The following is a 17476-nucleotide window of genomic DNA, read 5'->3' as shown; positions in this document are numbered from 1 at the left end:
TGCCTTTGGAGTCTGCAGTCGTAAGAACAAGGTAGCTGGAGCTTGTGTCTTGCAAAAATGCAGGCGACGCGTATTCAGAGGCACTAGGTGGGGACTTCGAGTCAGAGTCCAGGACTGGATCCACCAGGTCCCCCTCCTAGAGTAAGCAAAAGGCTGCCATGCCGGTCTCTCTTTCTGGAGCGGTGTGTGTGCCGCGGTGTTTTCAGCAGGCAGTACGTGCACCTTTCCCCATGGCTCCATGCTGGGAAACATGAGCCACTTGTGCTTCTGCCCGATCAACACAAGGGGGGTGGCGGGGAGGAGAAGGAATCCTAAAGGCGGCCCCGACACGCGGTTTCCTTGCGGATTCTCCCGGCTGTCGCTCCGTCCGCGGCTGTGGATTGGCACTGCGGGAACTGGGGGCGGGGCTCAGGCTGTGGGCGTGGCTCCGTCTTTTGCCCAGAGGGCTCATTGGCCAGCAGCAGCCTTGGCAGGAAGTGGCTCCGCCCAGCAGGCAGCCGCCGCGCCACCAGAAAGATTGGAACTTGCTGCAGCTGGGAGCGAAAAGGAAGACCCTCGCGGTGCCCGGAGAAGCGGCGTGCCAAAGCCAGGCGGCGAGTTCGGGACCAGAGGGAGGCGCCCAGGCGACACCAGACCAGCCATGCAGTACCACCAGCCGCCCGGCCCGGCCGCCGTGCCCCCGCTATACGCGCCGACGCCGCTGCTGCAGCCCGTGCACCCCACACCCTTCTACATCGAGGACATCCTGGGCAGGGGGGCCCCGGTGCCGCCGCCGCCGCCAACCCTGCCGTCGCCCAACTCCTCCTTCACCAGCCTGGTGGCCTCCTACCGGACCCCCATCTACGAGCCGACTCCGATCCACCCGGCCTTCTCGCACCCCCTGGCTGCAGCAGCCACCTATGGGTCGGGCCCCTATGGCACTGCAGCCGGGCCCCCTCTCTACCCCTTTCATCCTCGCGCGGTCGGGGATTACGCTCACGCCCTCATTCGTCACGACCCTCTGGGTAAGCAGCGCCGCCGGATCGGATCGCGGGGCGGAGCGGGGCGGGGGGTGCGGCGTGTGGGCTTGGGTCTGCGAGGGGATCTGAAGGGCTGGGAGACCGAAGGCGCGCGACTCAGACTAGGTACTCCGGGGTAAGAGGAGCCGCTGAAGTGCTAGAACTGCCCTCAGTCTTCAGACCCCGCATTAGTTCCTCCCGAAACACCGTGCCCTTCGGAGTCTACCCGCCGTGACCTTCGCAGAATAATGATTGGTTGGTAACGGGGGGATCTGGCGTAGGATTTTGGAATGTTTATATATGTTTTATGTTCACAAGCATATACAAGTGTACATATGCGATCTCTTAAAATGACATGCCTGGGGACTAACATTCAGAACAGCTCCAGCTGACAGAGAGTTTGGGTACTACTTATTAGCACTGCAGCGCACAACCACGGGGTTCAGGCTGCTGCTCCGGATTATTTATTCTGGAGTAAAAGGACGTACTTCTGGGCATGGGCCTTGGTTGGGGGGGTCATCCGGCTCTGCCGCGCCTCACTGACAGCTACCGGCTTGGTCTGCCTCTCCGAAAATAGTGTGCCTAGTTGTGGCCCCTCACAGTCTGTGGCAGAAAAATTTAGGGGAGCAGAGCCCTCCCTCCCCACGGTTAGGTCTACCCGAAGGAAGGGGAGTTCTGGCCCACCAAAGCTACCATCAGTCCGTTGTTGTTGTTGTTGTTATTATTATTATTACATTTATATCCCGCTCTTCCTCCAAGGAGCCCAGAGCGGTGTATTACATACTTGAGTTTCTCTTTCACAACAACCCTGTGAAGTAGGTTAGGTTGAGAGAGAAGTGACTGGCCCAGAGTCACCCAGCTAGCTAGTTTCATGGCTGAATGGGGATTTGAACTTGGGTCTCCCCTGTCCTAGTCCAGCACTCTAACCACTACACCATGCTGGATCTTAAGAAAAAAACGAAGGACGGGGAGTTGGCCCACCACCAAAGCTACCATCAGTCGGTTGGTCTTTCAGGGGCCGCAAGGCAACCTAAAGGGTTTTTTTTAAGGGGGGCTGCCAAAAAAGTAAGGGGCAGGTTATTCTTAAGGACAGCATTTAAGCAAATCCAGTTATTTAACAATCCTTTTAAAACGTTTGTTTTCGTTTGTAGAGCTTTTTATTGTAAACTGCTCAGCAACATAAGTTTCGGGTGGTATATAAATATTTTAAATATATCAGTAATTTAGGATACGGGGTGGGGATGGCCCCCCCTTACGTGTTTACAGCATGCTGCCATTTCTGCCACAACAGGCTAAAACTGCGACCCAGTAACTGAAATATATAATTCAGAAGATGGGGCGGGGTAATGAAACCTATAAGCCCCACCTCCTGAGCCCCGCCCCCTACCCAAGTTAGCCAAATTATGCTCTTACTGTAACCTCCTAAAAACACTGGCTGACATCCTGACTAAATTTACTCAAGGAAGGCCCATTGAAATTGAAAGGACAAGTTAGGCATGCCCAGTTTCAATGGGATTTCCTCAAGTAAATTGAGTCAGGATGTCTTCATCAGCCAGTGGCGTTTATCACAACAGATAAAAGGGGTGCCCGCCCATTTGCCCCCTTGATTCGAACGGTGGCCCTGCTACCCCCTTCTGGAATCGGAGAATGGCCCATATGAGATATTTGTAGCGAGAGCTGAAATTCCGAACTGAAATGACTTGCACGGAGATCAACAGCCCACAAGCGGGGTGTATTTGTGATGGTTTTCATACTGATTCTATCTGCGTTCCTGGACTTGGAAGTCAGCGTCATTGAGTGTGCTTCCCGTACGTGCTTGTAGCACCGTGATGCTGGCTGTGAATCGATTCTAGCAGGACTAGCCTTATGCCTGTTTCTTTAGAAGTAAGTGCCTGCCGTCCCACTGTTTCCGTGGGCTTTGCTTAACAGAGATGTGCATGGCAATGCTGCAGCCTCAAGATACGTAGTTGGGCATCAGTTTGTCGGAATCGGTCACTGGTATTTATTGTGAGGACACCTTAACACGCGTCAGGAAATAAAACCCACGAACACCTGCGAGCTTACTTTCAAGTAAATCGGCTTAAGTGGTTTGCGAGTTTCGCTCTTGACTTTAGGTCCTGCCCAGCTTAGTACAAAACCTGACTCACCCCGGACCCAAGAAAGATTAGAATGTCTCGATTGTCTCTCTCTATTGCAGTTTCTGAGGCGCCGGGGAGGGGGTCACGGCCCCATTGATAGGTAGGGCAAAACTGAGCTTCGCAAGGCCTCGATTTTCTGCCCTCTTTCTCCCCCGCCACCTCCCCGCATGTTGGAGCGTTTTAAGATTGCAGGATTGGCTTTCGTTCGTGCAGTCTGAGAGGCTGGCTGACCCTTTCCGTTCATACAGGATATCTTGAGCTCTTGATAGGAGTAAATCTGGGCTCAGAAGCTGTTAAGTGTTTTCCTGGCCGCCCGGAGCAGGCTCTTCCCCGGGAGTCGTGCACACTGCTGATTATTTTATCGACATCCTCAATACAGACAAATTCAGGAAACACTCGGCTTCTGATAGCCCGGATCCGTTTTTCTGATATTGTTCATTTCCTCTGTGTGGGATGGGGCATTATGACAGCTAAAATAACTCGTTGCTTCCTTAAAAAGAAAAAGAGAGGGGAGGGGGGGAAAACCCAACCTGTTTTCACCAGAATTACTAAAGCCTGACGCAAACGAAATCTTGAATAACAATGTTGCATTTTCAAAGGCTTCTGTCAGACAGAAACACAAACACCCAAAGGGAGACCTTCTGAACTCAGCCGGTCTGAGTCCTTATGGCGGTGGTGTCCCACAACAAGCCCGATCCTGTGCGTGTTTACTTGGAAGTAAGGCCCTCGGTGTTCAAAGGGGCTTCCTCTCAAGTAACTGTGCCTAGGACTACGACTTCCTTTTGAACCCTCTTAAATCGGTTTCGTTACCAGGAAGTTATAGCCACCTGAACTCCTCTCGCTTCCTCGAGTCCTCAAGGTTCAATTTTAATCGCCAGTGTTAGGGAGTAATTCTCTTAAACTCCTTCAAAGTGCTTAGGATGGCGTTGCGCAGGCCCTCTATTCAGAAATCAAGTCCCACTGGAATATTACACCTCCGTGCTCAAGATTTTCAACTGGATTACCCAACGTTGGGCTGTAATCGTAGGTAGATCTATTTAGGAATAAATCCTGTTGGAGTCACTGGGATTTATTTCAGAGTAAGCAGCCATAGCCTCAGTCTATTAGAAGAATAGCGTCCTACCTTGTAGGGTTGTCGTGACGGGGACATTAAGAAGATTCTAGGAGAGACCGTTGAATTCTTATCAGAGGTTGAGAGCGAACAGGCTCATGAACATGCTTATCATTACAATAGTGGGAAATGAGGCCGGGCAGTTACATAGGAAGCTGCCATAAACTGAGTCTAGCTCAGTATTGTCTTCACAGACTGGCAGCTACTTCTCCAAGGTTGCAGGCAGGAGTCTCTCTCAGCCCTATCTTGGAGAAGCCAGGGAGGGAACTTGAAACCTTCTACTTTTCCAGAGCGGCTCCATCCCCTGAGGGGAATATCTTGCAGTGCTCACACTTCTAGTCTCTCTTTCATTTGCAACCAGGGCAGACCCTGCTTAGCTATGGGGACAAGTCATGCTTGCTACCACAAGACCAGCTCTCCTCTCCAGTTGTCATTCCTCTTACACAGATGGGGAAACTGAGGCTGGGAGCTGGCGACTTGCCTAGTATTTTCATTGCTGGCATATGTACACAGTGTAGGTACATTTAAATCCAAATTTCCACACTACCCCTCTTCTCTCTATCTGCTCCCCACAGAGATAGCCAGGCACCTTATCTTAATTAACAATAAGATTGCAGAACAATCCACTTCATTAAGAACAAAAACAAATCTATGCATTTCAATGGGATTTTGCAAGTAAAGCTTGTTTGGATATCAGGCTCTAAAACCCTATTTTGTGCTTGAGCATTTCCTGTAGTCCTCTTATTTTAAGGTACACTCCCAAACATGCGTGGATGTAAATTTCATAGAAAGAACTGAGACTTACTTCCAAACAAGAATCGGGATGTTACTTAATCTAGATTAGAATCAATTTTATCTGGAGATGTAATAAAGACTACTGTGAGTGAAGTTCGTTCTATTCACTTGGATCAACACTTTTTTCACTTAAACTGGTTTACTTTGTAATCGACAAACCAAAGTATTTGGATGGATCCTGATTAATACTGACCTACCTTACACATTTGTTATATGGATTATTGGGGAAATATATACAGTTTTGAACATTCGAACGCGCTGTATAAGGGAGTGTTGCTATTCTGTATTTTCATTTAATTAAATCCAATTTTAAACATATTTGAAAATACATTTGATTTCTAACTTTCCCATCAATGCAATTAATGGAGTTTATAGATTATGAATGGAATTTATCTAGAAAATAAAGCGTTTTACTTCCAAGTAAACGTGCTCAGGATCCAGATGCAAGATCTGTTAGTTGAAATTTGCAGTCTTATAGCAAAACTGTTCAGGGGTTTAGATCCTCCCTAAGCACGAAGAGTTTCCTCTTCATTTTACTGAAGCCACCCCCTCCCCAATAATCCATATCTTCAATTCCCCAAACCCATTTTCTCCCTCCCCCCTGCACAAATAAATGTGAGGAGTTGCTCCTCAAACTTTGCACCTCTGAACCCATTTAGGTGGAGATCAGTGTCATTAAAACAGAGCTGAAGTCGGAGCTCAGCTTGAGCAGTGAGTCTTCACATGGTAATTTAAATGTATTGTTCCATAACTAAGGGAAGGCGAAGGGTGTCGCTGCCATTGGTAGTTAGACATCACCTCCTGCGATTGCTGTGATACACGTAGTGAATCATTGAATGCGGATTAGAAAACAGCGGAGCTCAACAGTGGACAGTTGAACTTGAATTTACTATAGGTTTTGAATCTTATATTAAAAGGCACGGGAAAGCCATGCCTCTTAAAAACGCCGTGGAGATGACACCCGTTTCTTTCAACGAGTCCTACTCAAAAACAAATGTATTTATGATTTGGGGTCGCAGTCTTTCTTGGTATTTATTATAAATGCACCTTACAAGCATAATTTTAAAGAGCTTGTGCAATCCAGCAAGGACTAGAATATTTGATTGTTTTGCTCGCATATAATTTACTCGTTTGGGGAGCAAATGATTGATTTTACTTGGGAGAGAGGGGAGAAGATCCAGGCTTATGGAATGATGAAGAGCAGGGAGAAAGCCTTGTCTCCCTCGAATAATAAAACTCGGAATCCCCCAGAGACATTGATGTAGTAGAATAAAAAGGGAAGAACGTAGAAACGAGGGAAGAAAGCTCTTGTTTTTCACAAGAGACAAATTAAACCTCTGGAACGTTTTGTCACTGGATGAGAGGCTGGGTCCTAATTAGAAGGGGACTAGATACATGAATGGAGGACAGAGCGACTATGAGACGCGCTGTCTGAACGGAAGCCTATTTGATGAGCCCTTCGCTAGGCCCATAGCGAAAGGCTGGTGCTGACATGCCTCCCGGAGGCATCTAGCTGTCCCCCGCTGGAAACAGAACGCTGGGCCAGACGGACGTTCTGGCTGTTCCTTTTGCCGTGGCTGTGGTCCAGGCAGATGAGAGCCTCAGTGGCACTGGCAGGCTTCCCGCTGCAGGGAAGCTGCAGCCACGTGGCTGCTGCTTGCAGCATGGTCCCACTTTGCCTTCAGAGGTGGCTTGCTTGGGTTAGCGCAGTGAAAGAGCAGGGAGGAAGCCTTTTCTTCTGCTGAGAGAGAGAGAGAGAGAACCAACAGGAAACACATTGACGGAAATGTTGCCATAGCCCATTGCGGAGTGAATGACTTTAACTGTCCTCTGCTGGGCTGATGATGTGAACTTTGGAGGAGGCCTAAGGTGAAAACTAAGCCGGGAGGGGCCTCCTGCCGCCTGTCTTCTTCGCCCAGCCCTCCTTGGGACAGGCTGTGGCCGACGAGAGAAGCAATTCTTATTCCTCGGTGGGGTTGTGAGCTAAAGGCACCTGTGTCAAACACACACTCGCAGGCCTGCTTGGTGCTTTGGTGCCTATGTGCTCCTGTAAGCAGGACTGAAAAAAGAAAAGGGCGAGGGTTTTCTTCCCTTCTAGCCAGGAGCCGCCGCCTTTGGTTATGAGGCTGTAAAGGCCTTGGGTGTCTAACAATCAAAGGCAGCGGTATGGAGATTTCCGTATTCTGCAGACCGATTGAATTTCACTCACCACTTAAGCAATCTGTTTGTTTGTTTAATTTATTCGATTACTATACCACCCTTCCAAAAATGGCTGAGGGCGGTTTACACAGATAAATAATAAATACATAAGATGGAACCCTGTCCCCAACGGGCTCACAAAACCAAAAACACAAGACAGACACCAGCAACAGTCACTGGAGGTACTGTGCTGGGGGTGGAGAGGGCCAGTTACTCTCCCCTTGCTAAATAAAAGAGAATCGCCACGTTAAAAGGTGCCTCTTTGCCAAGCTAGCAGGGGTTTTGCTCTTTAGTCCGCGGATGGGATTAATCAGTGGATGATTATTTAATCGTCTGATCGGTTGAACGCCCAACGCTCACTGAAAGGGGAGTCTGATCTTCAGCGCTGTAGGAAGCCAAGTGCGGGTGATTTCGGGTTGACTGCCACGGACATGGGAGAGTGATTCCTTGCGGGTTTGAATAGTCTTTTGCGGAGGGAAAACTGTGATGTGAAATTCACCCCCTCCCCAGATCCCGTTGAACAATAGTCAAATAAGTGTAAGCCTGGGTGTCTGAACAGAATCGAACCAGGGGACTGGAAAGTCATAATGGCCAATCCATTCGCATGCCCGCCCCACTCCCATTAATCCGGCAGCGAACAAGAAAGGCCGGGCTTTTTCTTCGGAGAGTACAGCCTTATGGGCGAAGGATGCTTGTCGGCATCTCCTTTAATCGTCCTACCTATGACGGACAGGTAAACGTGCGCTCGGGTTCTCTGCCACCACCACGCTCCCTAGGGCAGTATTCACACGTTGCCCGAGTGGCGCAAGCGAGGCCCGGAAGAGGCTCTATAGAGCGTCTGGTGGGGGAAATGTGGGCGCCAGGAACGGGGACGAGAAGTTCCGCCCGTGTCGGCCTCGTCCCCAGGGCGGAGCTCCGGTGGTCCCCCCTACTAACGGGCCGAGAGTGTCTCCCGCAGGGAAGCCGCTGCTCTGGAGCCCGTTCATGCAGAGGCCGCTGCACAAGAGGAAAGGGGGCCAGGTGCGCTTCTCCAACGACCAGACCATCGAGCTGGAGAAGAAGTTCGAGACGCAGAAGTACCTCTCCCCGCCCGAGAGGAAGCGCCTGGCCAAGATGCTGCAGCTCAGCGAGAGGCAGGTGAGGGGTTCGCCCGGCTCCTCCAGGCAGGGATTAGCCCCGATCCCAAACGCCTCCCGAGACAAGCGACAGGCAGGGCCCGTCCAGTGTCTTGACTTCTTCGGGCTCTCCGACTAGAGCTGCCCACCCGCCGCGGCCTAGGCCTGCTCGGAAGCCAGTCCCTCTGTGCCGCGTGGGGCTTATTCTCCAGAAAAGGCACGTGGCGGGACACCACTTGAGCTGCCGCAAGCGCTTCCCTGGGGGTAGCGCTCGCCCTCCATCTCTGCGGCGCCTTCCACGCGCGAGCCGAATGGGCTTTTTTAATCGCGAGTGGGAACAGCTCAGGGATGAGCTGGGTCTGCCTTTCCTTCCGAAGATCACTGTCGTAGTGTCTCCTCCCCGGCCCACGATCCAGGAGACGCTGCCCTCCCGCTGAAGGAAAGCATTCACGCACTGGCGTGGGTCGCCCCTCAAACAAATGTATTCCGGGTAAATCCGGAACGTTTTCGGATTAGCTTCCTTAGCTTCCATTCCACTTTTTAGGTCCCTTGCTAATATGGTGCAAACACCATGGGCTTGGGCAGAAAGGATTTGTTTATTTAGTTGTCTGCTGGTTCAGATGCTAAATCCGAAGTAAGCTCCCTGCTCCGTCCCCTTTAAACGAAGAGTAAAGAAAGGGCCAACGAAAGACCCCTCTAGGGATTCCTTGAAGCAGAAAGTCGGCCTGACTTGACGTGCGTAGCCGTCCCTAATACGTGTTTATAAAGAAACCCCCATTGAATGCAACAGTACTTCCTTCCAGGCAGCTGTGGATAGGATCGCGGGCTGTTTCAACCTCTCTGGCGTTAACATGGCTCTCTTTCTGTTAAACCACTTAGGTTAAAACTTGGTTTCAAAATCGCCGGGCGAAGTGGAGGCGCCTAAAACAGGTAGGCCAGCTGCTCCCCTTCCTATAGAAATCGGGTCGTGGGATCGCTTTTCTGCCGAGGGCTTCGCTGTCCCTGCAGAAGCTGTTCTCACCCATCTCGGTTAAGAAAACAGATGGCCCGGCTGGAATCCAGGGGAGTCCCTCTCGCCCCAGCGCATGCTCCTCGTGCAGCTTCGGATCAGCGCCGGCTGTCCTCGCAGTAGGCGCTCATTCTGGAGTCATGATGCATTAACTTGCAGCCCCCAGAGAAGGATGTTGCCAATAATCCAGCCGAGCACAGCCAGAGGGCATTTCCACAAGGGACCCCAGAAAGGCCGCCGCTGCAAGGACCGTTTCACATCATAGACTTAAAAACCGCGGTTGCTTCATTCCGGTTTGCCATGCAAAGAGAGAAAAAGGACACTGAGGAGAAGGCGCATTGACATTACAAATGCCTCTCTTCGTATCAATGCCCGACTGGACGTTCACATAAAAAGGGAAGAGCAGCAGGAAGGCCATTTAAGCGCACTTGTGAACGTGCAGAATGAAAAGGCAAAAGCAGAACATTCGAAAACCATTTAGGAAATGCTAGTTCTGAGAAAAGTTGGCTTTATCAATCAGTACATCTTTATTTTTTCTCTAAAGGTCAGAACATAAATAGGCAGGGAGAAGGTTTCATTGCTGTCTCTTCCCCAGAGAAGAAGACATTTGTTTCTTCCCATCAGAAGGAAATTGTAAGCTTTCAGTTATGTATTCTGGAGTAGTCCTGCTGAAACGGATGGGTCTCCTTGCAGTAACTGTTTAGTGGATCTCTCAAGTTATTCGCACAGCCTCTGAGCCGGTGGAACCAGACACCTTTGAGGGCTACACAAATTGTTTACATTATACACCAGGGACATCTCTGAGGGCCCCTGTTCAGCCCCTTTGGCACAACTGGGGAAGATCCTGCTCAAAATTTGCAGGAATGAAACCTCTAGGAAACATGTCGGGCTTTGCTCCCAGTGTTAAGGAAGCAAACAGCAGAAAAAACCTGGGCAAACTCTATCAGTTAATGAAAACCAAAAACAAACAGACAAGTGCCAGGCAGTTTCTGGCACATTGGTAATAAAAACGAACATTTAAGTAGCTGATCATCCCTGCCTTGCATTCTGTGCCTGTGAATAAGAAAATTGTTGCGATTCTAGCTGCTTGGTTTTAATATCAGGATTTATAAAAACTTGGCAGATGGGGGATGCCAAGGAAAAGGCATTCCCTGTTCTATCCTAGAATGCTTTTTCTCAAATGGGGCCTGATGATGTGTGGACATCATCTAAAAACAGACTAGGTATTTTCCTTCAGGACTAGTGTTAATTTAGAAACCGATTGGTGGATTGTTTGTTTGTTTGTTTGTTTTGCAGCTTAACAGCTAGGTGTGATGCAGGTTTACTCAGGAATCCCACTATGTTCAGCAGTGCTTACTATTAGGCAATAGTGTATGTATAGTGTTATAGTCTGGCAGACAGATCCTCTGTATATTTACTTGAAAGTACACTTACTTGGGAGTAAATCTCATTGAATACTCTAGGACTTCCTTCTGAGTAAACACACATAGAATTATACTAAATCCATTAATTCATTGGTGAATTGATTAAAAAAATTGTACTCTTAATAGACTAATTAAAAAAATCGGGTGACAGTACTACTTTGACATTATTATAGTTTATATTATTCAAAATATTTGAGAGGCTGGACAAGGAATCCTAATCATTACACCAGTTTAATCCTATTTAAACCAATAAAACAAGCATCTTAGTTCCACTGTTTTGCAGATCACACTTTCTGACTGGGGACATTTCAAAGTAATGTTGCCTGATTTACAAACCTTTGGGGCTTAATCCAAGTCCAGACTCAGCCCCAAAATTTCTGAGGCCTTCCGAATGAACAGAATACTAATACGATGTGTAGAATGCATTTCTGTTACTAAGCAGTGAACTTGTGGAGTTTCAGTCTTGAGCCTGGCACCTTTCCTGTTAGAAATTAATAATTACAGCCAATAAAGCCAAACCAGGACTTAAACTGATTTGCATCCCTGTCTGGAAGAGTAAGCACCACACTTTGGTGTGGATTTGTGAAATTCACTCCTATGCATGTCTATGTGAAGAAAGGCCCATTATGTTCCATGGGGCTTACTCCCAAGTAAATGTGCATAAGATGAGGTGCTACCTAATGGCTTCCTCTGTATAAATCTGGCTCCCTCTTTCTTGCCCACTTTTTCAGTTGTCTCTTCTAGCTCAGGTGCAAGCTGCCAGTCTGACGCACAATTGTTTGGGATGTACATCTTACATCTGAATTAAAACTCTGTAAGGTATAACTAGCCTGGCTGAAATATTTTAGATTGCAATCTTATGTGCATTTACTAGGAAATAAATCCCATTGAAAGGAGTGAGCTTTCTTGGGCTTGTGCTGCATGACTAGAATGGATATGCCAGGACATGGTAGCAGTGGTCAGATCAATCTTCAGTTTGGGAGAAGTTTGCCATGCAAAGAGAGAAAAAGGACACTGAGGAGAATGCGCATTGACATTACAAATGCCTCTCTTCCAATTCTGAGCTTGGCAGGGCAGTAGCTGGGGGCTGTGCTTGCTGCCCCCCTGTTAAGGATTGTGAAGAACGACACCAGACAGAGCCCCTGTGTCCTCATGAGGATGGTTGAGATCCACCAAGCAGTTAAAGTGCAGTGCTTGACTTTCAATCCATTGATTCCAGGTAATTTCCTTGGAGCAAAACTGACAAAATATTTAGCTTGATTATTTGCAGAACACCCTGAAGATCTTGCCTGTTGTGCCTTCTGGACAGTTTCTTGTTTCTATAATCTTAAGGTCATTTGGCAGACAAATTAGAGCTGTAAAATATTTGCACAGTTTTTAAGCACAGTTTTTAAAAACCTGCATATTTATTTATTTATTTAACATATTTGTATACCGCCCAAAACTTACGTCTCTGGGCATAATAATAATTATTAATCATGACATGATTTTTTGCTAATGACTGTGTGGTCCATTTAACTGAGGAAACAATAATTCTCTGATGGCAAAACAGAGCTGTGAAATATCACTTATATATTATTTTTCAACAAAAAAGTTTTCAAAGCAGTTTACGTAGCAAAAAAGAATAAGAAAATGTTTTATAGACCTGTTTAAGGATTATTTAGAATTAAAATCTAATAAGGAAAAAAAAAGTCCCTCTTAACTTTTGTAGATATTAGTAAACTTAGAACTATATTTTGTTAAAGTTTTTAGTAATGGTAATGAACATGGTAATTATGAGAGTTGATAGATAGGTATTTGTTTGGGTAGTTATGTATGATTAATAAAATGAATTTAAGAAAATAGTTTATTTATTTATTTATTCATTCATTCATTCGATTTCTATACCGCCCTTCCAAAAATGGCTCAGGGCAGTTTACACAGAGAAATAAACAAATAAGATGGATCCCTGTCCCCAAAGGGCTCACAATCTAAAAATAAACACAAGATAGACACCAGCAACAGTCACTGGAGGTACTGTGCTGGAGGTGGATAGGGCCAGTTATTCTCCCCCTGCTAAATAAAGAGAATCACCATGGTAAAAAGGTGCCTCTTTGCCCAGTTAGCAGGGTTCCCTGGCCCAAAGAGGCTCGCACCCTAAAAGGAAATAGAAGGGAGACATCAGCAACAGCCACTGGGGGACACGATGATGGGCTGAATAGAGACAACTACTCTCCCTTTGCTAGGTATGAGACACCGCAGCAAAACTGTTCCCCCAGTTATCAGGGAAAGCTACTTGCTGAGACCTTGGAGAGATGATTCACATTGGAGAAGACAGATCTGGGCTAAATGGACCAATGGTCTGAGGGTGATACTAGATGTGACAGCAGCAGGATCCAGCACCAGGATCCAGGGAGGTGCAGTTTAAAGCACAGCATGGGCAGATGAGCGGGTGCTGAACCTTCTAAAAGCAGCAGCTTCAGATCGGCATGCTTTTTGTGGGTGCAGGTCTGAAAATCCCTCTCCCCCTTTCCCCTGCCTATTCTTGTGTCTTCCTCTCCTGGTTGTAGGTTCATTATACATCTCCTTTCCTTCATATTAATTTGCACTTTTGTTTCAGGAAAATCCTCAAGCCAGCAAAAAAGAAGATTCCGAAAGCAGGGACAGTCACCAGGATCCGAGGCAAGAAGGCTGCCTGAGCCCCAAGTGGGATAAAGAGGCTTCTCCAGACAGGCCACAGTACACCCCGTCGCCAGTCTCCCAGGAAGAGCTGGATTCAGACATCTCAGCTGATTCTGATCAAGAAGTGGACATTGAAGGTGACAAGGTCTATTTCAATGGTCCCCACCAGTAGTGCCCCCCTTGAGGATGGACCTTCCCTCCACTTGCACTTTAAGAGGAGCTGGGTTGACAAACATGATCTTGCTACAACAGGAAAGAATTATCCATCAGTTTGGGGGGTGGGGGTGGGATAACACATTTTTTTAAAATCGGTGTTTTTGTTCAAATAGTCCATTGATAAATGGGCAGAGACTTTTATTGAAGAAAGGAGCTCATTTTTGTTTCTATTTGTAGACTGATCAGTTCTATATTCCCCTGGGAATATACGACTACATCTTTCTCCATGACTGACTGACTTCAGGCGTGGTGATCTTTAGCCAGCTAAGAAACATAATCAAAACAGACGCTTGATTTCCCAAAGAGCATGTCACTTCTAAAATGGACCCTTTTGTAAACCTCTCACAAATGGAGAGGAATGCAGAACTGAAACAGACGTTTTGCATGGGGTCATGGGAGTTGTCTTCATGATGATAGGGTGGAGTTCCAGGCTCCATCAAGATCACTTTCCTAATCTACTGAAAACCAGGTATAATATGTGATATGTGGACACTATAGACTTAGAGAATTCTTAAATAATGGGAGTATTGATGGCAGGAAGGAGGATAATTTTCTACTCGTATCATAATTATCATAGCCAGGGCAGCTTGCCCTCATTTTGAATGCTCTGTGCTTTGTACTAGAATCTTGGCGATCTACTGATCCATTTTAAATGTACAAAACAAGAGTGTATACTCTGGATTTTCTGACAGATAAGGCATAGTTAATCTGTGTTAATTGATACTGAGGTGCACTCTTGCTGAAGAGGATCAGCAACCACCAATCACTAGCCGGACCACTGGAAATTGATGAATGGACCACCAGTAGACTACAGTCCACCACTGTTTTACAGCCCATTTGTGTAAAAAGAAACAAAGAAGCTTTCCTAGCTATGCACTATGCAGGTCGTTTTATGATGAACAATTCTTGATTTCGATTTCTTTTTCCCATTGTTAAAGATATATATGGACTCAAGATAAGCTCTAAACCATAGCCACCTTAGACTTGAAAGTCCTGCTCCTTTGGGACTGGGGTCATCTCATCATTCAGTGGTAGAGCATCTGCTTTGCATGCAGAAGGTCCCAGGTTTGGGTTCAGTCCCTGGCATCTCCAGGTCGGGCTGGGAGAGACTCCAGCCTGAAACCTTGGAGAGCCACTGCCAGTCAGTGTAGACAATACTGAGCTAGATGGACCAGTGGTCTGACTCTCTATTAGGCAACTTCCTATGCAGGGGAATAGCTATAATTGAACAAGGGGGGACAAATATCCCTGGGCCCATCCCTTCTGCCTCCCTGACTCATTGGCAAGCTGCTGGCTCCTGACTGGAGTGTTTTTCTATTAAAGGCATGCTACACAGGTTTTGCTTTTCACCATGTCCATAGGGTTCTTCAGTTCTGCAGCAAAGAAGGGGTGGGGAGAAGGCAGGGGCCCATCATCACTTCATGTCTTGGGCAGGGTTGAATAGCAAGAGGGCTGCTATAAGCTGTCTGACTTCTTGTCCCAGGGCCACTTCAACCTTCCTGCACCCCTGTTCCTATGTTCTGTGTTAATTCTGCATGCACAAGGACTGGTTACCTTCATGATGCTATTCAAATCATGATTCTAGGTTACTGTTCAAAAGTATCCAGTTACAGGGCTGCTCAGCTTCGGCCCTCCTGCAGATGTTGGCCTACAACTCCCATAATTCCTGGCTATTGGCCACTCTGGCTGGGGATTATGGGAGTTGTAGTCCAAAAACAGCTGGGGGGCTAAAGTTGAGCAGGATAATTTTGATGCTCTTCTGAATAAGGTAGAGAAAGCTGGAGGAGATTATTGGCAAACACTGAGGGAAGCCCCCTTTCTCTGTTGTCCATTTCTTTTTATCTCTCCTCTAGTGGTTGGTTGTCCCTGCCCCCTCCCCCAGCCCAGGGAGAAAGGATAGACAAGATCAACAAAGATTTTAAAAAGGAGCAGAAGGGAAAAGGCTGCTACTCCCATTCTGTATGCTTCCCTCCAGCTTTCCTTGCTGATCTCAGAGGAACTTCAGAATCCTCAACAGTTAAGGCTGGAATGCATTTGCAGCAAAAAGAGTTGGTATCATAGGCGGTACCATTTCTGACTGCAATTGGGGATGCAGTTTTAAAATAATTTCCCATGGGTGAAAAAGTAAACTTCCCTATAAGTAACCCCCTCTAAAAGGTTCTAACCCAGTCAGCTAGTTAGTCAGTGGTGGTTTTCTGCTTTCAGGGAGTTTTCTGGGAGGAGTTGTTGCTTTTTAATCAGAGAGCATTAAAAATGTGATTCTCCCTGCCCCACCCCCATATGTGGTCTACCAGCTCAGAACTGAGCAACCTTATTCTCTAGCATGTGTAGTTCAGGTAACTGGGTGTTACCTCAGGTAACACCCAGAGCCTGCATTACACCTCAAAAGCATCTTTCGAGGTGATAATGTAAGGTATAGCCAGATTTTGAAGGGAATATAAACTTCACATGAGATGTACTCAGTCCTTCAAATATTCTAGAATTAGATCCTAGAGAGATGTGATTTTAGCTAAGTTCTGCTCCAGAGCAATCACACTAGGAATGCAATCCTAAACCACTTACTTGAGACTGAGTCATTCTCACTGAATACAATAAGACTATTTTTCTGAGTAAATAAGCTTAGGAGATCAGACTAGGAAGGGGCTGTCATTTTGCATGCAGAAGGTCCTAGGTTCACACCCTGGCATTTTTAGGTAGGATTGGGTAGGACTCCACCTTAAAAAAATCATGGATTACTGCTGCCAAACAGGGTAGACAATACTGAGCTAGGTGGACCAATGACCTGACTCTGCATAAGACAGCTTCCTACATTTACTGGATGCTTGTAAACCTATGCACAGTCAGTAAGGAGTGTGCATAAATCCCATTGAAGTTTGGTGGAACTTACTTCTGAGTAAATTCACTTGAGTTCATGCTGCATATTCTGCCCAAAACTACTGAGGACTTCAGACTTAAAAACCACTAACAGTAGCCAAAGGTTCCCTATCTGTAGCATCTTCCCCAAATCTTAATTACAGTTTTGCAAAATGCATAAACCATTGAAGGGCACAGTTTCATGGAAAGGCTGCAGATTAGTAATGGAGGATGCTATCTATCCTACATATACTTTCCTAAACCCCATTCCTAATCCCCTAGGATTGTACTGTATGCACACCTACTTGGGAGTAAAGCCCACTGACTCCAGTGGGATTTACTTCTGAGTAAACAAGCCTAGGCTTGCGGCAAATGTTGGCCTCAGCCCCCATTTGCAAAATGGAGATAGTAATTACTGACTACCTTACAGGATTGTTGTAAGGATAACAACAAGATAATGTATGTGAAGCACTTTGAGTAGCCGTAGTACTTGATGCAAACCTACTGGTTTGATTGGCTCCAATTCGATTCACAGTGTACTCCCCATATTTCACACATGCTTATGGAATTGATCTTTCCACTCTCCCCAGTCCCTTTCACAGCTTAGTCATCACATCAGCTCCAGGACACGGACAAGCCTCCAAGTGCTGATATTCTACCTGTCATGTGGTGATTAAAGGCACAGTAATCCTGCTGCAGAAACAGAGGAATCTCTTGATAGAACAAAGAAGCAGCAGGATTGTGCTCTTGGTTAGGCATAGTTCAGGCCATAGGAAGTGAATGCCTAGTAGCTGAGTTTCTTTCTGTCCACAGTTCTTGGACTGAAAACTGTGAATTATGTCCTCCTTCACTTCAGCTCATGCAATAGGACGGGAAACCTTCTTGTGCTTTTATACCTCCTGCTGTTTGTATTATGTACATATTTTTGTTTTATGGTTCAAACAGCAAAAATCCCTA

The 17476-nt window shown here is 46.9% G+C and overlaps 1 protein-coding gene across 1 annotated transcript; it reads left to right on the top strand.

Moving 5' to 3' along the window:
• The first annotated feature begins 540 nt into the window (after window positions 1–540).
• HHEX (hematopoietically expressed homeobox) lies at window positions 541–13709 on the top strand. Its single transcript, XM_053312094.1, has 4 exons — window positions 541–1004; window positions 8200–8378; window positions 9236–9286; window positions 13389–13709. Exons 1-4 carry the CDS (start codon window positions 641–643, stop codon window positions 13620–13622), a joined length of 828 nt encoding a protein of 275 aa, XP_053168069.1. The 5' UTR covers window positions 541–640; the 3' UTR covers window positions 13623–13709.
• The last annotated feature ends 3767 nt before the right edge of the window (window positions 13710–17476 follow it).

Source organism: Hemicordylus capensis, chromosome 3 (genome assembly GCF_027244095.1).
Source record: "Hemicordylus capensis ecotype Gifberg chromosome 3, rHemCap1.1.pri, whole genome shotgun sequence".
Taxonomy (NCBI): domain Eukaryota; kingdom Metazoa; phylum Chordata; class Lepidosauria; order Squamata; family Cordylidae; genus Hemicordylus; species Hemicordylus capensis.
This window is presented reverse-complemented; position numbering and strand designations above follow the sequence as displayed.

Bases quoted from the DNA above. Each gene is read 5' to 3' on its own strand.
- HHEX (XM_053312094.1), top strand. From the start codon at position 641: ATGCAGTACCACCAGCCGCCCGGCCCGGCCGCCGTGCCCCCGCTATAC. The intron at 8,379-9,235 runs GTGAGGGGTTCG...TAAACCACTTAG, and splicing joins TGCAGCTCAGCGAGAGGCAG to GTTAAAACTTGGTTTCAAAA. The intron at 9,287-13,388 runs GTAGGCCAGCTG...CTTTTGTTTCAG, and splicing joins AGTGGAGGCGCCTAAAACAG to GAAAATCCTCAAGCCAGCAA.